The 24275-nt window shown below is 54.5% G+C and overlaps 1 protein-coding gene across 1 annotated transcript in view; it reads left to right on the top strand.

Annotated features, from left to right (window-relative positions):
* Window positions 1-24275, top strand: part of DNAI7 (dynein axonemal intermediate chain 7) — a 37886-nt gene that overhangs the window by 13048 nt on the left and 563 nt on the right. Inside the window, exons 7-14 of the mRNA XM_055118057.1 lie at window positions 1063-1166; window positions 2980-3373; window positions 8639-8717; window positions 10908-11068; window positions 11964-12120; window positions 16376-16590; window positions 21381-21548; window positions 23280-23393. Coding sequence (XP_054974032.1) covers window positions 1063-1166; window positions 2980-3373; window positions 8639-8717; window positions 10908-11068; window positions 11964-12120; window positions 16376-16590; window positions 21381-21548; window positions 23280-23393 — 1392 coding nt within the window. The remainder of the gene's footprint in view (window positions 1-1062; window positions 1167-2979; window positions 3374-8638; window positions 8718-10907; window positions 11069-11963; window positions 12121-16375; window positions 16591-21380; window positions 21549-23279; window positions 23394-24275) is intronic.

The raw sequence follows: 24275 nt of genomic DNA, 5'->3' as shown, positions 1-24275 counted from the left end.
GTCATTCTGGGGGGCTGGAGCAATAGCACAGCGGGGAGGGCATTTGCCTTGCATGCGGCCGACCAGGGTTCGATTCCCAGCGTCCCATAGGGTCCCCTGAGCACTGCCAGGAGTAATTCCTGAGTGCAGAGCCAGGAGTGACCCCTGTGCATTGCCGGGTGTGACCCCAAAAGAAAAAAAAAGAGTTAACAAAGTCGTTCTGTGGAGCCAGCTGGCCTGCCCCCTTGGAGCGAGAGGCCCGGAGGAGCGGAGTAGTGAAGGCGCGGGTGCTCACTCAGGCCCCGAAGGCAGGGGTGCGTTATCCGGGGCGAAGGCTGTTCCAGGTGTGGCCAGCGCCCGCTCATGTCTCGGCTTCTGAGAGTTGCTGGTGCGGAGGGGGAACGGGCCCCGCCCTGACAGTGCCCGGGGCGGGTCTAGCCACACGGCACACGCAAGGAGCAAGTTCAGCCGCACGTTGGGGTCCCCCGAGCTTTGGGACTCAAGGCCCCCAGCTGTGTCTGCTCTGCCGCACCCGGCAGGCTCGCCCGGGGCCTGGGAGCTGCCCGTGACCCCTGGGGGAGACTGGGCGGGAGGGCGTGGGCAGCAGCCCCCTGCAGGGGCTCGCCGCTGACTGCCCTGGCGCAGGGAGAGGAGGCTAAACGTCTCCTCAGTCAGGAAAGGGCCTGGTTTTCCGCTCAAAGTGACCCCATACCAAAGCCGCACGCTCTGCGGGGGGGGGGGGGGGTGGTGGTCCCCAACCCCTGTATTTGGGCCACAGTGAAAATAAACTCCCAAAGCACCCTAGGGTGGAGAGTCCCGCTAAGTCCCGAATGCACCCTAAGATCCTGAGAACTTTGCCTGGAGACATCCCCGGGAACCCCGAAAGGAAGAGGAGAAGCAGGTCTTTGCAATTAAGAGCCTCTCCCCCACATCGATTCGCATTAGATTGTCATTTTGACAGAACCGATTTCTTGCCCAGCTGACTAAGGCAGGGAGTGAGTGCCCAGCGGGCCTGGACCAGCTCTGGCCTGGCCACGCCCCAGCTGCGGCCACAGCCTCTGAAAGGCCTTTCTTCCCCGACAGCAAGCCAGCGCCTTAGCAGACCTGGACAGTGGGAATATGGAAAAAGTCATCCAAGCGGAAAACATCACTGTCTACCTGTGGGCGAACCTCAAGAAGAACCCAAGGTGGGCCCTGGGCAACGGGGCGCGGGCGGGCGGGCCGCTCCTGCCCAGCAGCCCGGGTTCCGGCCTTCCCTTTGTGAACCCGTTAGCACCCTGGCCCAGGCGCTGCGGGTCATCGTGTCATTGAGCCCCATCCAGCGGTTCAAACATGGGCATTGCCTACACTCTCAGGAGATGTTAGTGCCCGTTCCCCAGTGCTCTCTGCCATCGGGACATCTTTCTGAGAGCAGCGGCTGCGTGTGCCATGAATTCTCCGTCACTAGGGGGTGCCTGGTCTTCATTTCAGATTCAGTGAAGCAGGACCGTGGCGAGTTTGGGGCTGGGAGGAGCCGAGATTCTGGTCTTAGCTCTGAGAAGACGGGTGGTGGGACAGTGGGGGAAACTAGACTTTAGTTTGGCTGTTTAGTAAAAAGGAATGAACAGTGGAGCCCGAGTAGGGGGTGGCTCTTGCCCGGTGTGTGGACAGCCCCTTGTTTGATCCCCAGCACCCGATAGGGTCCCCTGGATTCCACCAGCAGTACTCCCTGAGCACAGAGCTAGGGGTAAGCCCTGAACACTGCCAGGGGTGGCCCCAGAACAAAGACGAAAATGGAAGAAAGGAAGGAAAGAAGAAAGAAAGGAAGGAAGGAAGGAAGGAAGGAAGGAAGGAAGGAAGGAAGGAAGGAAGGAAGGAAGGAAGGAAGGAAGGAAAGAAAGAAAGATAGAGGGAGAGAGATAGAGAGGATGGAGGGAGGAAGGGAGGGAGGGAGATAAAGGAACAGCATGTTTTCCAAGCTTCATTCATTACAAAAAAAAAAAATACCCTGTGGTTTAAGAGGCAGCATGTTAACATAAGCGTGATTCACTGTAAAATTTGCCATGTGTCCAGGAAACCAAACCATCCTGTGTTCAAAGCACAGAATGACAGTAAGGGGTTCTGTGCTAACCCTGGACAGAAGAGGAAACGTGGGGGTCTTTTTTTTTTTTTTGGCTTTTTGGGTCACACCCGGCGATGCTCAGGGGTTACTCCTGGCTCTGCACTCAGGAATCACTCCTGGCGGTGCTCAGGGGACCCTATGGGATGCTGGGAATCAAACCCAGGTCGGCCGCGTGCAAGGCAAACGCCCTCCCCGCTGTGCTCTCGCTCCAGCCCCACATGGGGGTCTTTGAGTGAGAGGTGGGATCCCGGAGCAGACGAGCTTGCCGTGGCTTTGAGGGCCATGGAGAGTGGGTTGGTCGGGCTGGTGCTTCAAGAAGGCTTAGGAACCTCTGAGAGAGCCTCGCCGCCCAGGGCACCGAGAGAGTCTGGGCTTCCCTGGGGGTCACCTGCGTGAGGTCAATGATTCTAAGCAGTGAGGGGACCGCAGATTCTCGGGAGCCTGAAACCCCACCCAGAGCCCCGGAAACACGGGCTCAGGAAACTCGGTCCTTACCACAGGCGGTGGCAGGCGTGCCCTGGGAATGCACCTCTGGCTGACCCCTGGGTGGCCTCCTGCGTGTCTAGTCACGTCACCCTCCCCGTGGCCGCGCAGTGCGTCTGTTGGGCCCACAGTTGCCTGTGTGGTCCCCTAAGCATTGTCTTGTCCCCATGGCCAGAATGGAGCTGCAGAGATGACGCTGCCCAGCAGAGCAAGCGGGGAGAAGCGTCCTGGCGCCCTGGAGGGAGGGCGGGAAGAAACCCCCACAGGCGAGGCAGGAAGGAGCCACCAGAGATGCGAGGGGGCTGGGGGTACGGAGTAGGACTCGGGCGCAAGAGTGCTGGGGTGATGCCCCTGGCCACAGTCCAGCTGGCCACCGGCCGCAGAACCGAAGCTGCCCGGGGCCTTCCCACCCGCAGGCAGCGCAGCGTCCGCTTCTGCGGCTCGGAGATCGGCTTCGAGATCCCCAGGGTGCTGGCCACGAGCGACATCGCCCTCCGGCTCCTGCACACCCACTTCGATCACGTCTCCCCGCTGCCCACCGTGACCCCCTTCGACCACGCCCCCGAGCCCGGCGGAGAGGACACGGCGGTGAAGGCGGCGGGCAGCGCGCTGGCCGAGACGGCGGCTAGCCCCGAGCCCGAGGCGGCGGCGGGCAGCCCCGAGCCGGAGGCCGCGGGCAGCTCCGAGGCCGAGGCGCTGGACAGCCTGGTGGAGAGCCCCACCGAGGACCTGCTGTCCGCGCAGGACGAGGAGGCGGAGGTGCAGGAGGAGGCGCCCGAGGAGCCCCGGCCAGAGAGCAGCCTGCACGTGGTAGGGCCCGGGGCGCGGGGGCAGGGGCAGGGGCGCGGGGGCACGGGCAGGGGGCCGGCCTGGCCCTTCTCGGCGCCCGGGAGCCTCTGGGAGGGGTGCGGGGTGATGCTCCGGCCGCGGGCGTGGCCCGAGAGAGGGTCCCCAGCGGGCCTCCCTGCGCGCTGGCAGGACGGCCGCGGGCGGAGCTGTGTGAAGCGCCCGCCAGTGCTCCGGGCTGCCTGGCAGCGGGTCGCCGCTTCCCTTCAGCCCCATCCCCCTCTGGGCAGGAGGGGACGGTCGCTGGGCACCGGGCGAGGCTTTCTCAGGGTTCAGCAGCCGTGGGCTGGGTTTGGGCTCTCGGGGCCTTTAAAATTATTTTTGGTTTTGATTTTATTTATTATTATTTTTTTTAGCCACAAGAGAATTTGCGGTTTATTTATTTATTTATTTATTTATTTATTTATTTATTTATTTATTTATTTATTTATTTATTTATTTATTTATTTATGGCTTTTTGGGTCACACCCGGCGATGCACAGGGGTTCCTCCTGGCTCATGCACTCAGGAATTACTCCTGACGGTGCTCAGGGGACCCTATGGGATGCTGGGATTCGAACTCGGGTGGGCCACGTGCAAGGCAGACGCCCTCCCCGCTGTGCTATCGCTCCAGCCCCGAGAATTTGCGTTTTTAGGAAGAACCAGAGATAGGTTTTCATACAGGTGCCTAAGACATCGTTGGTTTATTGTTTTATCTTTTTATTTCTTTTTCAAAAACATTTATTTGGAGGTTGGGGGGGTTCACAACTACTGTGCCCCAGGATTATGCCTGGCTCTGTGCTCAGGGATCACTCCTGGCAGTGCCAGGACACCACAGGTGGTGCCAGGGATCAAACCTGGGTTGGCAGCATGCAAGGCACGTGTCTCACCGCGGTGCTATCTCTCAGCCCCAAAACAGAGGCAAAGAGGCCATTTACTAGTCTGTGTATTTTATTTGCTTTTTTTTTTTCCCCTTGGGGGCAGGAGGTAAGCCACATCCGGTGGTGCTTAGGACTTACTCCTGGTTCTGTGATCCAGGATTGCACCTCACAACCTCACAACATTTCAGGAACCAGATGTGGTACCTGGGATCGAACCCTGGTTAGCTGTGTGGAAGGCAGGTGCCTGGCTCTCTAGTCCTTGCTTTATATCACCTTTAAACACAGTTAGGGTTAGAGTTGGATAGAATATAAATGTGAGATCAGGACAGAAATTACTAGATATTCTAAGAACATAATTGTTAGATTCCAATTTTTCCCCCAATACGGCAGTTTCCTTAGACTCCGTACTAAAGTCCCATCGACTTCCTTTCGGCTTCCAATGCTACACAGTCCGCACACCCCCTGGCGCCACACCCCTCCCAGTGCGGGCAGCTCACCACACCGGGCACCATGCTTCCTTAAGAGGCGAAATTGTGCCTTTTGTGACAACATGGCTGGAACATGAGATGAGGAGGCCAAGTGAAGCCTAGAGGTGGAAGACATGAGATGGCTTCCTTCCTACGTGAAATATAAGTCACCAAAGCAAACCTACAAGCTGCTCAGAAGGAGCTCGGGCTCTGAACACTAGGACGGGAAGCAGGGGTGGGGGAGGGGTGGGTCACAGGGCACTTGAGCAAAGTCCCACCTAAAACATTATAGCAGCATGTGATATTGTATCATATAGCGTGATGGTCTGCAGCTGCCGTTTGGAGGAGCTCGGGAGGGATGGGATTAGCTCTCTGATTGGCTGGTGGAGTTCATCATCGAGGCATCTAACCCCGACCTTCTCCCCGCCTGCCTCCTCGCTGTTGTGGGGTGGAAATTCTCACCGAGAGCCAGCGAAAGAGCCAGGCTGCACCTCTGAGAAGGGAGATGGTCAGTTTTATGATCCCAGCAGGCCCAGCTGGGCGGGACCACGGCAGTGCCCGTGTAGGGGCCACGGGGGTCATGTGGAGTGAACTGCTTAGACTCATGACTTAAGGTTGGCACATTTTTGCATAAATATTTCTCATCATCTTTCTGATAGGTTTGGAGATGAATCCAGAGACAGAGATCAGTAATTTATGACCCACAGTACCGGGGTCGTAGTTGATATGTAACCTGTGATAGCACCAGAATTTCCAGATATTTAGTTCTTTGTTAGTTTGAAATCTGAATCTCTTAGATTTAGAAGATGATGCAAAAGAGCTTTCCTTTTTTGTCTGTTTTTTTGGGGGGCTACACCCAGCGGTGCTCAGGGCCTTTTCCTTCCCCTAAGAACTCTGTCACTAGGGGGCTCTAAATACCAAATTTTAGCCAAGTGTGTCTCGATCCTTAATACTATAAGTGCCGGGCAATCTCTCTTCCCAAGTAGTATGGCTTACAAACTTTTGATAAAATCAAGTTTGTGGGCAGTATTGTAAAGTGATAATCACCCCCAGAAACAGTTCAGTGATCTGTGGAGCATGCATGGTAGCATATGGGTCTCTGAGCTTCTACGGAACAAGTTACAAATAATTTCTCTCTTTAAGATACTCAGCATCGGGGCTGGAGCGATAGCACAGCAGGTAGGGCATTTGCCTTGCACACAGCCGACCCGGGTTCGATTTCCAGCATCCCATATGGTCCCCCAAGCACCGCCAGGAGTTAATTCCTGAGAGCATGAGCCAGGAGGAACCCCTGTGCATCGCCGGGTGTGACCCAAAAAGCCAAAAACAGAAAAAAAAAGATACTCAGCATCAACTTCAGAGATAGAAATAAGGGTACCTGTGTCCGGTATAAACATGAGCATGTATTTACAATGTGGGGGGAGAGGGAGATGGTTCGAATCTCGGTGGGCTCAACCCCCAGCACTGACTGTGCCAGGAAGAGCCTCCCAGCACCCCATGAGTCCCCTCCCCCCTCCCCTTCCCCTCTGTAGCCTCAGCTTGCCTCCCCCCAGCCCTCCCTGGCCACCCGAGGTCTGGGGACCCTCTCTGCCCCCCGCCTTTCTGCCTTTACGTACCCGGACTGTCACCCTGCTGTCATCCTAGTTCCTTCTCCAGGCCTTCCCACAGCAGCCATCCTGGCTCCCCCAACCCCACCCCTGCACAATGGCCTGTTTTACTGTCACCTGCAGACCCCCCTCCAGGGTCACCCCCATCTCCTTACCAGCTTCCCTACTGGACCTGGAGGTCCTTTACATTTTTTGGGCGGGACACACCCAGCGATGCTCAGAGTTACTCCTCACACTGCACTCAGGAATTACTCCTGGCAGTGCTCAGGGGACCAGAGAGGATGTCGGGGATCGAACCTAGGTTGGCAGCCTGCAGGCAAGAACCCTCACGACTGTATTATCACTCTGACCCCTAAATTTAAAAAAAATTAATTAAATAACGGTGATATACAAACTTATTGATTGCTGAATTTGGGGCGTATACTATTTCAGTACTAGTCCCACCACTAGTGATACCCTCCCTCCACCAGTGTTCCCGTGTTCCGTGTCCCCTCCTGCCTGTCACCGTAACAGACACATTCCAACACCCCAGACTTGTGGTGCTTAGATCTCATTTTCTTTCTTTCTTTTTTGCATTTTGGGTCACACCCGGCAATGCACAGGGGTCACTCCTGGCTCTGCACTCAGGAATTACTCCTGGCGGTGCTCAGGGGACCATATGGGATGCTGGGAATTGAACCCGGGTCAGCTGCGTGCAAGGCAAACGCCCTACCCGCTGTGCTATTGCTCCGGCCCCCTTGGATCTCATTTTCAGTGTCGTTGAGTCTATTTGGGTATTGGCTGGGCCGCTGCCCCACGACTGTATGACTGAAGCCCTTGCCTTGGTCGCCCACCGCCTCCCCCTTCTCTCCTTCCTTGACTGTTCCCTTCTCTGTCCTTCTCCTCTGGGTCTCAGAGTCCTGGCAGAAGGTTCTGACAGGAAAAAAGCTGGGGTCCGAGGTCAGGGGCTCGCTGGGTGTCACCTGCTTGACAAAAAGCAGCCCCACACTGTACTCCCGGCTAAGCGTCCCACAGGGGAGCGTGTTTCAGGGGAGTGTCCCTCACGGTCACACACTGTCCCTCAGGGGAGTGTCCCTCACGGTCACACACTGTCCCTCAGGGGAGTGTCCCTCATGGTCACACACTGTCCCTCAGGAGTGTCCCTCATGGTCACACACTCTCTCTCATGGGAGTGTCCCTCATGGTCACACACTGTCCCTCAGGGGAGTGTCCCTCACGGTCACACACTGTCCCTCAGCTGAGTGTCCCTCACGGTCACACACTGTCCCTCAGGGGAGTGTCCCTCACAGTCATACACTGTCCCTCAGGGGAGTGTCCCTCATGGTCACACACTGTCCCTCAGGGGAGTGTCCCTCACAGTCATACACTGTCCCTCAGGGGAGTGTCCCTCATGGTCACACACTGTCCCTCAGGGGAGTGTCCCTCACGGTCACACACTGTCCCTCAGGGGAGTGTCCCTCACAGTCATACACTGTCCCTCAGGGGAGTGTCCCTCATGGTCACACACTGTCCCTCAGGGGAGTGTCCCTCACGGTCACACACTGTCCCTCAGGGGAGTGTCCCCCATGGTGCACTGTCCCATGGGGGAGAGTCCCACAGGGTCACACTGTCCTGCTTAAGTCTCCTTCTCGGTCACACTCCAGGGTGCCGCAGTCACAGGACCTGGCCCTTGGGCCTGGCCTCCACAGGCTTCTTTCCCTGTTTGTCCAGCAGAGATAGCAGCCTCGAGTGCCACTGCCAGGTGGCCTCGGTGTAGCACCTGGGGAGGGCCGGAAGTGCCGCCCGGCCACTGCCCCGGAGGTGAGGACGCATGCCCAAGGGCACAGCGGGGAGCTAGCTGCAGATTGAGAAGAATGTTCTAGAACCGACCGAGGGCCTCTACCCAGGTCTCTTTCAGGAGATGGTTCCCTGAGAGGCTGACCCCAAGGCAGGGGCCGGGCAAGGTAGTTGAGGGGACGGAGCCTGGGCTCGGCACAGGCTGAAGAGTTCCTGAAGGGTCCCCACCCCCCCATTCTCGCCCAGCCCACCCCCACCAAACAAGAAGCCGTCAGTCTTCAGAATCACTCTCAGAGAGCAACGTCGAGCACGTGGTGAAGACCAAGGTGCAAACTCGAACCCTCCTTCCGTGGCGTCACGCGGGGCTGGCTCCTCCCCTGCCGAGTCCTGTAGGACACGTCCCCTGGGACTCCTGGCTGGACGGTGCTTGTGGGTCCGGCTTGAGACCAGAGCGGGTGTCGGGGGCGGGGGCTGGGCGTGGGGGCAGAGCCTGAGCCTCCCTCTCTGTTTCCTCCGCAGACCGTGGGGGAGGAGGAAGACCCCAAAGCCGGCACGCAGGAGCTGGAGCTGGCACTGCTAAGCCAGAGGGTCTCGGCAGGTACCCCCGTCCCCGCCCCTGCTTTCGGCTTTCCCAGGGAATTCCGTGTGTCCACCAACGTCGGGTCATCACGAAACCAAAGAAATCCAGATGTTGCCAGAGTGGCCTAAGAGTGCGAATTCTTTGAGATTCTGGAAACCCTTGCGAAGGCGTCTTTAGTTCTTAGTTTATGTACACTCTGTCTCATAAAAGCCACAGGGTCCTCTTAGACTCACAGTTTTGTAGAAATTACTTTGTCTCACCTGGCAACCTTCATCGTTCTCAGAGCAGTTTTCCACACAGACGTGGAAGGTGCCACACATGCTACAGGAGTGGCTGATGTGGGGCATTGTTCTCGCCTGTCGCAGGCACTGCCGCCTCCTGTGGGGCTACCCGGGTCATTCCACACAGCAGTGCAGCCTCGGTGGGTGGCGCTGAGGAGCCACCCTGCAGCTGACCTTCCCCAGCACCAGACACCGGACCCCCACCCCCACCCTACGCTGTTCATGTGTGCGTGCATGTGCACACGAATGTGCACACACAGCACAGATACACATGCACACACAACACACACGCGCACACACACAACACACATGCACACACAACACTCACATACACACATGCACAACACACACATACACACATGCACACACAACACAGACAAATACCCACACGTACACATGCACACACATGCATACACATGTGTGCATACACATGCGTGCACACACACATACACACATGTGCACACTCAACACAGACACACAGACACACATGCACACACATAACACACATACACATATGCACACACACATATACACACACAAACACAGACACACACATACACACATGCACACACACAACACACACATTTCTGAATCCTGCCTAATCTTACCTTGCCGTCTCATCTCGCCAAATCTGACAGTTTGGGCAAAGGTCAAAGCCATAGTGATGTCTAATTTCTAGGTCCTTCCATCTGAGATTTGACTTGATCACCTTCTCCTTCCTAGTAACTTCTTGCCACCGCCACCAGTTTCATGAAAGCACCGTGATTTGCAAAGTTACTCTTCATTGGGTTTTAGACCTACCGCATTGCAGCCCCGACCCCAGCTCCAGGGTCAGCGTCGCTCCACCCCTGTTCCCAGGGTCGCCCCCGCCCACCACCCCACCTGCCCTCTCAGTGGGCGTTGTTCCAGTTGGGTTGAGTTTGGGCTCCTGCTTTCGGCTCTGTGGCTGGGGTACTCAGCTCTGTCATTCCTGCACACCACAGGCGCACAGTGGCCGGACCCTTGCTTCTCACCTGTCTCTTCTCCCCTCACCCTCTGCCCACCGTCTCTCCTCCTCCTGCCTGTGTCATTTTTTTCCTGCTTTTTGGGTCACACCCGGCAATGCTCAGGGGTTACTCCTGGCTCATGCACTCCGGAGGCGGTGCTCAGGCAATCATATGGAATGCTGGAAATCGAACCCGGGTCGGCCGCGTGCAAGGCAAATGCCCTCCCTGCTGTGCTATCGCTCCAGCCCCTTTTAACTGTATCTGGAGGACTCTCTTTCCCACATAACTCGGAGCATATTTTCTGGAGCTGCGTTCTTGTGCACTTTCTCCAACACACGTTTGTTTCTGCAGACGCCCAGGCCTGTATGGATTTTGTGTTTTGGAGTGGTTTGGGGCTCGCCCACTGGTGCTCAGGGACTCCCTCCTGCTCTGTGCTTGGGGGCCACTTCCAAAGGTGCTGGGGGCGGGGGAGGGGCGCAGCACGGTGCCGGAGGTCAAACTTGTCTGCTTCAGCCCCGGACAGAGCCCGCGCCCTCCTCTCTTAACTACTTTTTAAAAATTTGTCCAGATTCTTCCTGAAAAAAAAAAAAAGTACCATCTAGTGAAGAAAAAACTTCCTTTAGCAGTGTGGGGATTTTCTCCCATTTGCCTCCTAGGAAAATGTGAAGGATAATAATAATGGTAGCGATAATAATAAAATTGAGGATTTAGGGGCTGGAGCGACAGCACAGCGGGGAGGGCGTTTGCCTTGCACGCAGCCGACCCGGGTTTGATTCCCAGCATCCCCTATGGTCCTCTGAGCACTGCCAGGGGTGATTCCTGAGTGCAGAGCCAGGAGTGACCCCTGTGCATCGCCAGGTGTGACGCAAAAGAGAAAAAAATTAAAATGAAATTAAATCGAGGGTTCAAAAGTAGCCTGGCCCTGGCCGTCTTCCCCGCAGCGCAGCTGAAGATGCTGGAGAACGTGCAGGACAAGCCCCACTTCTTCGAAGACGACGAGGTAGACATGTGCCAGTTCTCCACCCTGGGTGGCGTGTACCACCTGGACGTTCTGGAGCTGCCGCCGCAGTGCAAGCCAATGAAGGGCTGGGTGATCGTGCGGGTACGTGGGGCCCCCCACAGCCCGCCGCTGCCCTCTTCCCTCCCTCTTGCACTCCATCCCGAGAGACAGAGACGGGACCCCGGGAAGCTGGGCAGACTGGGATTTGTCAAAATCAAGGATCAGAACCTAACCCAGGCGGCTCGAGCCGGGGCCGCATGTCCCCTTGAGCTTGGTCTCGGAGCCCTCGGCTGAGACTGGGCCAGAGTCACCTGCCAATGACGCCTCCCTCTGGGGGCTCACTGATGCTCTCTGGGCCTCTGTCCATCTGTGGGGGGCCTCCCCACCCCCCCAGCCCTGCGGCTTGGAGGTGATGGGGGAGTCACAGCCAGAATCAGACCTGTAGGGATCCCAGAGCACCGCGATTACCTTTGGACTCTGATTCTTTTCTTTACGATTAAAAAAAATTGTTGTGATGTTTTGTTAATGTATAATGAAGTGGAAGCAAGTCGCAGTGCTTGTTAGGAACTGTGCAGGGGGACTGGAGCGACAGCACAGCGGGTAGGGCGTTTGCCTTGCACGCGGCTGACCCGGGTTCAATTCCCAGCATCCCATAGGGTCCCCTGAGCACTGCCAGGAGTAATTCCTGAGTGTATGAGCCAGGAGTGACCCCTGTGCATCGCCAGGTGTGACCCCTCCCCCCAAAAAAAAGAACTGTGCAGGGGTGGAGCATAGTGTCTCGAGTACTGTGCAAGGAGTCTCCTTGCACACAGCCGCCCTGGGTTCTATCCCTGGGTCCCCTTACGGTCCCCCGAGGCCACCAGGAGTCATCCCTGAGCACTGCCTGCTCTGAGCCCCCCGAAAAGCCGAGCAAGCAGGAAAGAGTAATTGCACGGGTGCCGTTTGTGTCTCGGGTTGTCGGCTGCTAAGTCCTGTTCCTTTCGGTCCCCTTGGAAAGGTGCTCCAGGAAGGGTTACAGAAATACATCTACCCGCCAGAAACCACGGAAGAGGCAGACGTGGAAAACGCCTTCCCGCCCATCGAGGTCACGCTGCAGGTCCACAAGAATGTCGTCTTCTTTGAGAATCCCCTGGTGGCCAGGTGGGACCCTCAAGGTACAGAAGGGCTTCCTCCTCCTTGGCTAAGCGTCTGGCACGGCGGGCGGAGCACTAGGACCCCCAACCACAGGTGCGGCGAGGCGCCCGAGGGCCCCGTCTCACAACCCACCTCCTTTGCTCACCGGAGATGTGAACGGGGATCCGGGCTTAAGGTTTGGCCGAGGGGGCTGGCGAGATAGCACAGCGGGTAGGGCGTTTGCCTTGCACGCGGCCGACCCGGGTTCAAATCCCAGCATCCCATAGGGTCCCCTGAGCACCGCCAGGGGTAATTCCTGAGTGCAGAGCCAGGAGTAACCCCTGTGCATCGCCAGGTGTGATCCCCCCCCAAAAAAAAGCAAAAAAAAAAAAAAAAAAAAAAGGTTTGGCCGAGTTTTGTGACCCCCCTCCCCGAAGGGGGCTGGCTGGGCAGGTATCACACTGTGGCATCATTATGATTTAAGTGTGTGTATGTGTGTTTGTGTGTGTGTGTCCAGATACGATAGCAAAGGAAAAAGCCTACGTGCGCCGTAAGACAACTCAGATTACAACTCGATTCTGGGGCTAGAGAGAGAGACAGAGGCAGGCGCTTGCTTTGCATGGACCCAGCTTGGACCCTGGAACCACATGTGGTCCTGGAGACAGCCCAGGAGTGACCCCTGGGCACAGAGCTGGGGGCAACCCTGAGTCCCTCTGGGGGTGACTCCAACTACCCACCTTCCCCCCTAAAAAGAGTGAAACTTGATTGCTTATTTTGGCGAAAGTTCCGGCTTCCAGGCCACACCCCCAGTCGTCATTCTCCCCGGGCAGTCCAGGGAGTGGTCAGCGTCCTGGGTGGGGGGCAGCTTGAACCGGCCCCACGCCCGAGGGCAGAGCTCTGGGAGAGGCTGCGCCTGCGTCTCGGGTCCAAGCAGAGGCGGGCAGGGAAACCCAGGGCTGGTGTGGGAAATGCCGCCTCAGACCGTGGCTCGAGTGGACCGGGCTCGGGTTCGACCAGAGCATTCGCCCAAGTGGAGGACAGACGCCAGGGCCCAGCAACCTCCACACTCGAGTATCTCTGGGGGTGTGTCAGGACCAAGCTCTTAGCTTACAGTTAAGTATCATGGCACTTGGCCTGGCCCGTTTCGAGACCAGGGTAGCTTAGAACTCGCCCTGGGTCCATCAGGCCCTTCATCGGGACCCTGCTCTTGGGGTGCTAGGAACTAAGGGCAGCTGAGGCTTAAGTAAGTAAATATGGATGCCCAGGAGCAAATATTATTTTGGAGTCAATTAACTTCCAAGTTACATAGCACAGCATCGACTGTCTTCCTGTGTCCACACTAGAGGGACATTGCTAAACCAGCCATGCAAACGACATAAAGGAAAGAGAAACGCAATCTAGGGTTACTAGTTGTGCCCCAGTTGCTCTGTTGTGGGAGTGGCTCGGTAAACCTTAAGCTTCCTGCGGGAGCATCAAAGTGTTGTCCAACAGAGGCGCCGCTCTTCTGCTAGGAGTGGAGGCGCTGAGGCGAATGGAAAATCAGTTTCACTCTCCGTGACCTTAATCTGTTGGTTTTCCGTTTTGAGGTGCTGTGGCACTTCATGTGCCTGCTAGTCGCATCCACGACTTCCCGTGGTCCCGTTACCTGTCTGTGTGTGGACCTGGCAGTTTCCAAGCACAGACGAAGGCCAGTGACACTGCAGAGCGCAGGGCTCCGTGGCCGCTGTGCTTCTTCAATCAGTGTGTTTCCCTCTCTGGGCAGACACGCAGAGGACAGTCTTGACCTTGCTTCCCATAATGCCTCTCCTTTATTTTGTTTGTTGGGTGGTTTTTGTTGTTGTTGTTGTTGTTTGGGTTGTTGTGCATTTTATTCTCAAAGAATATAGTTTAGATATTACCTTTGTCTGCTGAGGACTTTGCAAACATCTCCTTCCGTTCAGTAGTTTGCTTTGTGTGTGTGTGTTTGCATGATCATTCCTATGCAGAATCCCGCGCTCAGAGGGAACGCAGTGCTCTGGCTGAGCAGGACGTGCATAGTAAGATGCAGTCCTGCTTTTATCATTGCTTTTGTTTTCAAGTTGCGGTTGAAGTTGTTTGTTTTCAAGTTGCGGTTGAAGTTGAATTTAAGGTCAATAACAAAAAGCCTCGCATGGTACATACATCCTATTTCTATGTATTTTATGGTTTAAAGACATCTTAAAGTCTGTAGCCCATTTATAATTTCTGTCCCCAAAATGTGGCTAGTTTCATTCTTTTGCATGTGGCCATTCAGTTTTCCCAGCCGGCGTGTTGAGGAGACTTCTTGCTCCATTGAATACTCTTGTATCCTTTGTCTGACACTATTTATTCATATTCATGTTTTCTTTTTTTCACTTTGATTTGGTTCAGGGACCTGCCACTCCTTATCCCAATCCTGTGCTGTCTTGTTCCTATTTGTCTGTAGTAGTTTGAGATTGAGTGTGATAACTCCATTTTGGTTTTGTTTGATTTCCAGGATTATCTGGCCAACTGGGATCTTTTGCAATTCCAAAGTTTGTGAACTTCTGGTTCTATTTCTGTAACAAAAGTCATTGGAACGTCGGTAGATTACACTGAATCTGAAGGCTGCACTAGGGAATAATTCCTCCCCTCTCTGTCCAGGAGTCTAGATTATCTGCTCATTTCTTGATGTCTCCTATTTCTTTCAGCAGCTCTTAGAACTTTCAATGTACAAACCTTTCATTAATTTGGCTTTATTTATTCCTAGGTATCCGACTCACTTTTGGTACAGTGGTAAATGGGATTCTTTCCCTGCATTCTCTTGTACTCATGGCTTGTGGGGAGAAAAGCATCTGGATTTGTTTAACTTCATTTCCATGTGTCTCAGGCCCTGCAGCCCTGCCAGGCCTAAGTGCTGAGGGTCAGGCTGTACCGCTGGTAGAAAATGACCAGGGTCACCCTGAGTTGTCCTGGGGAGGCCCCGTGTGTGTGTGTGTGTGTGTGTGTGTGTGTGTGTGTGTGTGTAAGTCTGTGTGCATGTGTGCACGTGTATGTGAGTGTGTGCATGTGCATGTGTGTGCTTGTGCATGTGTGTGCAAGTGCACGTGAGTGTGCATGTGCGTGTCTGTGCATGTATGTGTGCATGTGTGAGTGTGTATGTGTGTGTGTGCATGTGCATGTGTGTATGCACGTGAGTGCACGCACACATATGCATGCACATGCATGCATGCACATGGGTACACAGCAGAATTCCCTGTTTTTGTTTTTGAGTCTGCCACTTCACTGTGTCACTTCAGACGGTTTGTACTAGAGTCCTTGGGGCGTTCTATCATGCGTTATCTTTGGGGGCCCATTTTCCAACTGTGCTGTTTTGCTGAGTCTGAAGAACACGAGAGACCATGGTTAGCCAATGGCGTGATGTGAGACGCCCAGAGAAGACAAAGTGTCTGTCTTCCCAGAGATGGGGGAGTACGAGCGGGTACCCAGGGGCTGCGGGTGGGACTAAACGGGGACGGAACAGCAGGTGCCTGGGGAGAAGCCGGCACGCCAGACTCTGAGAAGGGCGGGACCATCAACGGCGAGTACATTTCACGTATTGAGTCAGGGGACAAGGGAACAGACGAACCCTCGGCCTTGGGCTGCGGAGCTGACCAGCAGTGAGGTTGTGGGGGTGGCGGTGAAGGTGAGACTGAGGTGACGGGGGACGGCAGGGAAGGAGCACAGGTGCCTCGGTGGCGGGTGCAGGAACCTCGCACCCAGTTCCACAAGCTCTAACACTCTCGTAGCCTGCGGCCTAAACTAAATCAAGTAACTGTATACTTCAGCGAGGCCGCCTTCTCCAGGGAGAAAGACCAGCGTGCAGCAGGCCCGGGGTGTGGCCTGCTCTTGGGGAGGGGAGAGCATGGCGAGGGCAAGGTCAGTGTGAACCCCACATTTCATCCCGAGACTCTGAGCCCCGCTGGGACCTGCTCCCGCTGGCACGAGCTGCTCGCGGGCACGTTGGTCTCTGGAGCGTCTCTCCCACGTGGCAAATCTGCCCACCCGCCAGTACTCGGGGGCTTCATCCAGCAGATGCTTATTATTTATTTTGTTTTGCTTCTTGGGTCACACCCGACGATGCTCAGGGGTTACTCCTGCTTCTGCACTCAGGAATTACTCCTGGCGGTGCTCAGGGGACTAAATGGGATGCTGGGAATCGAACCCAGGTCAGCAGCATGCAAGGCAAATGCCCTCCCCCGCTGTGCTATGGCTCCAGCCCCTCAGCCAGCAGATGCTTTGTGTCAGTAAAAACCAAACTTTCTCCATGTTTTTATAAAGTCAAACTCTGGAAGACGGACGGCATCAGCCACACCTCCTACAACCCAGAGAGCAGGCTTGTGTCCTTCAGCATGGACACCTTCAGCCCCGTCACTCTGATCCAGGACACGCACATTAACATGCCTTTCCAGTACTGGGAACTTGTGCCCCTCGACGTGAACCAGGCGCTTTTCACCGTGAAGACGGTGTTTGCTAAGATTCAGATCCACATCAAGGTACGTGACCCCGCATCCTCCCGTATCAGGAAGCCTCCGGGGGGACCAGTGAGGGCAGGGTGCCGTGTTACACCCTCAAATGTTCAATACATGCATTTCTTTTTTACAAAAATTTAATTAATTAATTGGGCTGGAGCGATAGCACAGCGATTGGGCTTTCGCCTTTCACTCGGCCAACCCATGTTTGATTCCTCCGTCCCTCTCGGAGAGCCCGGCAAGCTACCGAGACTATCGAGCCCAAGCGGCAGAGCCTGGCAAGCTACCCGTGTGTATTGGATATGCCAAAAACAGTAACAATAAGTCTCTCAATGAGAGACGTTACTGGTGCCCACTCGAACAAATCGATAAGCAACGGGATGACAGTGACAGTGACCAATTAATTAATTAATTAATTTTGCTTCTTGGGTCACACCCGGTGGTGCTCAGGGGTTACTCCTGGCTCTGCACTCAAGAATTACTCCTGGCGGTGCTTGGGGGACCATATGGGATGCCAGAGATCAAACCTGAGTCAGCCGCGTGCAAGGCAAACGCCCTACCTGCTGTGCTATCGCTCCAACCCCCAATACATACATTCCAGTTGTACCTTGCGCTCTCATGCTACGAGAAGCATTAATGAGCAACGGCCCGGAGGAAGTAGGGCTCCGTGCTCTTGTTTTCTTAGGTTTGGGGGCTCTGCGGAAGTAGCAGGACTAGACCAGTGAGGGAAGCCGCCAGCCGCTCTCCGGGGAGTGGTACCCGGAGTTGGTGAGCCACTTTGCAGGACACTCCTGGGCTTTGGCCCCACGCTGGACGCTGCTCTCAGGCGGCACGCCATTGCCACTCACCCTGAGCCACTGAGGCACCAAGTGGACCTGGTTGCCTAGGGCTGAGGCTGGGGAATGTGCTGAAGGGTCTCTGTGTAAGTGTGCTGAGGGGTCTCTGTGTAAGTGTGCTGAAGGGTCTCTGTGTAAGTGTGCTGAAGGGTCTCTGTGTAAGTGTGCTGAAGGGTCTTTGCTGGGGCGTGGGGCAGGGGTCAGGTGTCAGCATGCAAAAAAATGTTCTAAAACGGATTTACGGTATTTTAAGCACTTGGTAATGTTATAAAGCAGTCACTGGATGCATCCCTGAAGTGAGTGGCTCTCAGTGTGTCGGAGAGGGACCTCACTCTAGTCGCTTCAAGGCTGGAGAGACAGAAAGGAATGAAGGTGCCGACTGCCTTCAATCTCCTGCTTCTGCTCTGCCCCTCGAGCACCTCTGGGAGTGACCCCTCACCAGAGCCAGGCTAGGCCCTGAGTGCAGCAGGGCTGTAGGAGAACATGGGGTTTGTCCTTTTAGCTTTGCCGCAGGGACTCAGTTTACCTTAGAGCAATGTCCTTTCTGTGTGGACACAGGAAGACAGTTTATATTATGCTTTGTAATTTGGGAGCTGATTGACTCCAATAATACTCCTGGGCATCTGATTTCTTTTTTTTTTTTTTTTTGATTTTATTTTTAATTTTATTTATTTTTAATTAGAGAATCACCGTGAGGGTACAGTTACAGATTTATACACTTTTGTGCTTATACTTCCCTCATACAAAGTTCGGGAACCCATCCCTTCACCAGTGCCCATTCTCCACCACCCGTAAACCCAGCGTCCCTCCCACCCTCCCCAATCCCATCTCCCCCCCACCCCACCCTGCCACTGTGGCAAGGCATTCCCTTCTGTTCTCTCTCTCTAATTAGCTGTTGTGGTTTGCAATAAAGGTGTTCAGTGGCCGCTGTGCTCAGTCTCTAGCCCTCATTCAGCCCGCAACTCCCTTCCCCCACATGGCCTTCGACTACAATGTAGTTGGTGATCGCTTCTCTGAGTTGACCTTTCCCCGGAACGTGAGGCCAGCCTCGAAGCCATGGAGTCAACCTCCTGGTACTTATTTCTACAGTTCTTGGGTGATAGTCTCCCACTCTGTTATTCTATATACCATAGATGAGTGCAATCTTTCTATGTCTGTCTCTCTCTTTCTGACTCATTTCACTCAGCATGAAACTTTTCATGCCCATCCACTTAACTACAAAATTCTTGACCTCCTTTTTTCTAACAGCTGCATAGTATTCCATTGTATAGATGTACCAAAGTTTCCTCAACCAGTCATCCGTTCTGGGGCATTCGGGTTTTTTCCAGATTCTGGCTATTGTAAACAGTGCTGCGATGAACATACATGTGCAGATGTTGTTTCGATTGTACTTTTTTGCCTCTCTGGGATATATTCCCAGCAGTGGTATTGCTGGGTCAAATGGGAATTCAATATCTAATTTTTTGAGAATCGTCCAAATTGTTTTCCAGAAGGGCTGAACCAGTCGGCATTCCCACCAGCAGTGAAGAAGGGTCCCTTTCTCCCCACATCCTCTCCAACAGCGGTTGCTTTTGTTCTTTTGGATGTGTGCTAGTCTCTGTGGTGTGAGGTGGTATCTCATGGTTGTTTTGATCTGCATCTCTCTGATGATTAGTGGGCATCTGATTTCTTGACTCAGTTGCCCTTAGTTCCTAGCACCCCAAAAGTAGGGTTCTGACGAGGGACGGAATGGACCCAGGGCAAGCTGTGAGCTACCCTGGCATCAAAATGGACCAGGCCAAAGCGCCACAATATTCAGCTATAAGTTGAGAGCATGGTCATAGACAAATGCTGTCATGATCCAAAAGTAACGATGACACTAGGACCCTGCTGGGGTTAGGAAGACTAACATGGCTTGAGGACTGTGGTCTGGAATATATAGTGAATGTCCTCAGGAAGAACTAAACTTTAAATCTGATGTATCTCTTACTGTGCTCATACAGAATGGCATTGCTAGAAATATTAGAAGTAAATTTACTACAACTATTTAAGTGGATTACTAGCTGAGGAAGGAAGAAAGCGACACGCCCTGGATGGGATCCTGCCCTTAAGCAGATCTCGTCGTAATCTGGAGTAATCTCCTTAGATGAGATTTTGTTAATCTCCTGGAGGAGTGGCCTTACCCCTCTGTGTTGATTGTTAATGTTCAACCCACCTTTGTGTCACCACCCTATGTGATTGCTATGTAAACTAAAGCTGTGAGAGAAGTAGGGAGAAGATACAGAAACAGCACAAGGCAAAAGAGAATCAGGGAGTCACTGGAGCCAGAAGCAGGGGAAAGAAAGAGCACAAAGCGAGTGAGAGTCAGAGTCAGAAGTGAGGGTCAGAGTCAAAAGTGAGAGTGAGGAGGGCTCCGGAGAGAGAGATCGGGAGAGAAACCATAGGAGATACAATAGAGACAGAGAGAGGTCGGAAGAGACCAGAGGAGAGACTACAGAGACAGAGAGAGATAGAGAGACAGACAGAAGAGAGCACAGTGGCTCACACAGAAGCAGAGCACAAGGAGGAGCCATCACCATCCGGTCCATACACAGCGGCTCGAGAGCACTGAACGAGAGCAGCAGGAGAGAGAGAGAGAGAGAGAGAGAGAGAGAGAGAGTGCCAATCCGAGAGCCCTCAAACACATCACATCACCCCTTCCGCGCTTCTACATTTGTATTTTACACAGGGTGATGTCCCCCAACTCAGCAAAACAGCAGAAGAGCCTGAAATTCCTTGTGAATGTGGCAGGGTCACCAGACTATCAGATTTTGCTTTTAAAACCACACCATGGGCTGGAGCGATAGTACAGCGGGTAGGGCGTTTGCCTTGCATGCAGCCAATCCGAGTTCAATTTCCAGCATCCCATATGGTCCCCCGAGCACCTAAGTGCAGAGCCAGGACTAACCCCTGAGCATCACTGGTTGTGACCCGAAAAGCCAAAAAAAAAAAAAAACCCACACAAGATAGGTGAAATCACCTCAACACCTTTCATCTGCCCCTTGCTAACCTTTAAGTCGACAATAATTTTATATTGTTAAATTCAAACATAATGATTTTTCATACAACTAAAATTTAAACATCCAAGCGTGATTCTTAAAAGTTGCCACCTGAGGTATCACTGTAGCACTATAGCACTGTCATCCCGTTGTTCATCCATTTGCTCAAGTGGGCACCAGTAATGTCTCCATTGTGAGACTTGTTGTGACTGTTTTTGGCATATCGAATACACCACAGGGAGCTTGCCAGGCTCTGCCATGTGGGCGGGATACTCTCGGTAGCTTGCTGGGCTCTCTGAGAGGGGCGGAGGAGTCGAACCCAGGTCTGCCACATGCAAGGCGAATGCCCTACCACTGCGTTATCGCTCAAGCCCATCCACCCGAGGCACCAGAGCAATAATGCAGCAGGGACGGCACTTGCCTTGCACAAGGCCAACCTGAGTTTGACTCCCAGCACCCCATATGGTCCCCGAACCCACCAAGAGAGACTCCTGACTGCAGAGCCAGGAATGAACCCTGAGCACCACTGCTTGTGGCTCCCATCTCCCCCCCCCCCGCCCAAATCTCGACACCTGATTCCTAGCAGAGGTTACTCCTGGCTCATGCACTCAGGAATTACTCCTGGCGATGCTCAGGGAACCATACGGGATGCTGGGAATCGAACCCTGGTCAACCGCATGCAAGGCAAACGCCCTCCCTGCTGTGCTAGGGCTCAGGGAGATGTTTTAGTTCTCCTCTTTGCTTAAACCCCAGCGAGATGTTTTAGTGTTTTAGTTCACCTCTTTGCTTAAAACCCCAGGGAGATGTTTTAGTGTTTTAGTTCTCCTCTTTGCTTAAAACCCCAAGAAGGAAGCTGCTAGAGATCGGGGAGGACTTTGTGCCGGAACTTTCAGACCAGGCCTGCCCCAGAATGATAATGAACTCCTCTGACTCATAGACAACCTTCTTTTCTGAAAACTAGGACAACCTCTGTCTGCTAGCCTCCCTTGACTTACGTAACAACCAGGACTTCACTTTTCTGGAAGGAAAATGGATGACGCCCATTTCTTTCATTCTTGCCTTAAAAAACGCCGGACTGAACATTTTCCCCTCTGGACACTCTCACTTCTACGTGCTTATAAACTATAAGGTAAGCCTGATCCCCCCCCCCCCCCGAGCGTGAGGACATCTCCGCTTCTGCAGACAGCTTGCCCTGTCCCTCTCCGGCCAGCCCGGGCCTCCAGGGCAGGGAGGAAACAAGAGGCGAGACCCCAAATCAGGGTCTCTCAGTCCCACCACGGGGCCCCAGAGAAGTGGGTCTGGAGCCGGAAGTGCCAGTCATCTCCCGTCGGCGTCCATTCCCCGTTCCCCCACCTTAGACAGCTTCGTGGTGTCTTAACACCCTGGTGACTCAGCGTGTCCCCAAACAGTACCTCGGGCTGCGGGAGGAGCAGAGAAACCCCACGGCCTCTGGGTCTTTTATTATTATTATTATTATTATTATTTGCTTTTGGGTCACACCCAGAGATGCTCAGGGGTCACTCCTGGCTCTGCACTCTGGAACTACTCCTGGTGGTGCTCGGGGGACTATATGGGATGCCGAGAATTGAACCCAGGTCGGCCTTGTGCAAACGCCCTCCCCATTGTCCTATCGCTCCGGCCTGGCCCCTGGGTCTCGACCAGTTGCTGTTGCTGCCTGTGGCCCCTTGGGCTTCTGCTCACTGACCTGGAGGTGAGGACTGTCCCCCCGTCAGCGCCGAGCCTGCTCGCAGAACCGAGCAGAAGCCTCGCAGCCGGTTAGGAGGCAAAGGACCCAGCATGACTCTGAGCTCCAGGAGGCGTGTCGGGGTGGGAGGTCAGATAATGTTGCTAACGTCCCAGAAAGTGACAGGGCAGGTAGAGGCCCGAAAGACACTTGGAAAATCGTTGATGAGGATGGACTTGGAGGAGGGGGAGACTGGGTGGGAGTTAAAGTGCTCTAAAAGGGGCTGGAGAAATAGCACAGCGGGGAGAGCGTTTGTCTTGCACACGGTCGACCTGGGTTCGATTCCCAGCATCCTGTATGGTCCCCAAGCACCGCCAGGAGTAATTTCTGAGTGCAGAGCCAGGAGTAACTCCTGAGCATCACCGGGTGTGACCCAAAAAGAAAAATAAATAATAAAGTGCTCCATGAGGGACTGGAGCGATTGTCCAGAGGGGAGGGAGGGCACTCTCCTGCCATGCAGCCAACCTAGGTTTGATCCCTGAGGCCACCAGGAGTGATCCCTGAGCTCAGAGCCAGGAGTCAGCCCTGAGCACTGCCGGGTGTGGCCCCAGAAAACTAAAATTAAAAAAAAATTTTTTTTTAAGTGCTGTGCGAATGCTGTGTTAAGTCCTGCTCCTCGTCTGGAAGTCTCGGCTCACTCCCAAGCTTTTGTGGCACCTTCCCGCGCCTTGTTCTGGGGCCCCAGGGCACGCTGGCGAATGACGGGTCCCTGGGGGGCTTCACTCTCGTCTGGAAAGCCGAGAGGCACCAAGGGGCCGTGTGTCTGGGGACTCGGGCCCTGCAGACCCGAGGGCAGCCCCAGGAGGGAACAAAGCGCCACCGAGAAGGTGGAGGAGAGGTCAGCGTGTGGCGGGCGGGGGCCCGGTGAGGACCTGGTGGTCTGCCCTGCAGGCTGCAAACAGACCACGGAGCAGCCGGGTGGGGACAGCGGCTGGAGAGGGCCACCGGGCAAGGCTGTCTGCCTTGGGCTTGGCCTTTGGTTTGGGGGCCACACTGGACATTGCTCGGGGCTTGCTCCTGGCTTTGTGCTCTGGGTCACTCCTGGTGGGATTTGGGGTACTGGGGATCAAATCGCATGCCAGGCGAGTACTGACCCGCTGTGCCTCGCCCCGGCAGAGCCCCAAGGTGGAGGTGAAGACTTACCAGCAAATGGCCCTGCTGAGCTCCGCCTTCGCCTTCGGCTGGAGCAAGTGGAACATACACTGTGACTCCAGGAAAGCCATCTTTAAGGTACCGTATGCGCAAAGGGAAAACCCCCAAGCCCCCAAAGCTACTTTGTGCTTCTTGCAAAGGGGAGGGCCTGAAGGGCAGGATGCGCATCGATCATGCCTTCCTCTGAAATGGGGCTGGGGTGGGGAGGGCATTACCCGACATGGACTCTGAGCCCTCGCACCCGAGGAAGCGTCTGCCACCATCACCACGGCAGCCCAGAGTCTTCCTCTTCCCTCCGGGGCCCAGGACTCAGACACTCCCGGCACTTCCGCTCCACAGCAAGGAGGAGCCTTGGCGTGTCCTGATTGCTGGCCGAGAGTGTTTTAGTCTACACAAGGGATTTTTTTTTTTTAAATATTAGTACTCTGCTCGAATACATGCTTTAAAAAAAATTTTTTTTTCTTTTTGGGTCACACCCGGCGATGCTCAGAGGTTACTCCTGGCTCTGCACTCAGGAATCACCCCTGGTGGTGCTCAGGAGACCATATGGGATGCTGGAAATAAAACCTAGGTCTTGATTTTAAAAAACAGGTGCTTGGAGGACCATATGGGATGCTGAGAATCAAACCGGGTTGGCTTCATGCAAGGGAAACGCCCTACCCGCTGTGCTATTGCTCTAGTCCTATCTCTCTCTCTCTCTCTCTCTCTCTCTCTCCCTCTCTCTCTCTCTCTCTCTCTCTCCCCCCCCCCTCTCTCTCTCTCTCTCTGTTTTTGCTTTCTGGGAATACATGCTTCTTATAGAGAAGCGGTCAGCTGATTGCCCCTTTGCTCTGTGCCCAGTACCTGGAGCAGGAAAGTCCTTCCGATAAACTGAACACATTTGACTCGGCTCCGTTCCTAACCGGGACCCAGGGCATGCTTCCTTTGGAGAGGCTCTGGCCGCCAGCTCGGCCTGGCCTT

The sequence above is a fragment of the Sorex araneus genome, chromosome 10, assembly GCF_027595985.1.
Source record: "Sorex araneus isolate mSorAra2 chromosome 10, mSorAra2.pri, whole genome shotgun sequence".
NCBI classification, from domain to species: domain Eukaryota; kingdom Metazoa; phylum Chordata; class Mammalia; order Eulipotyphla; family Soricidae; genus Sorex; species Sorex araneus.
Note: the sequence above shows the minus strand (reverse complement) of the source record. Positions and strands in the feature narration are given on the sequence as shown.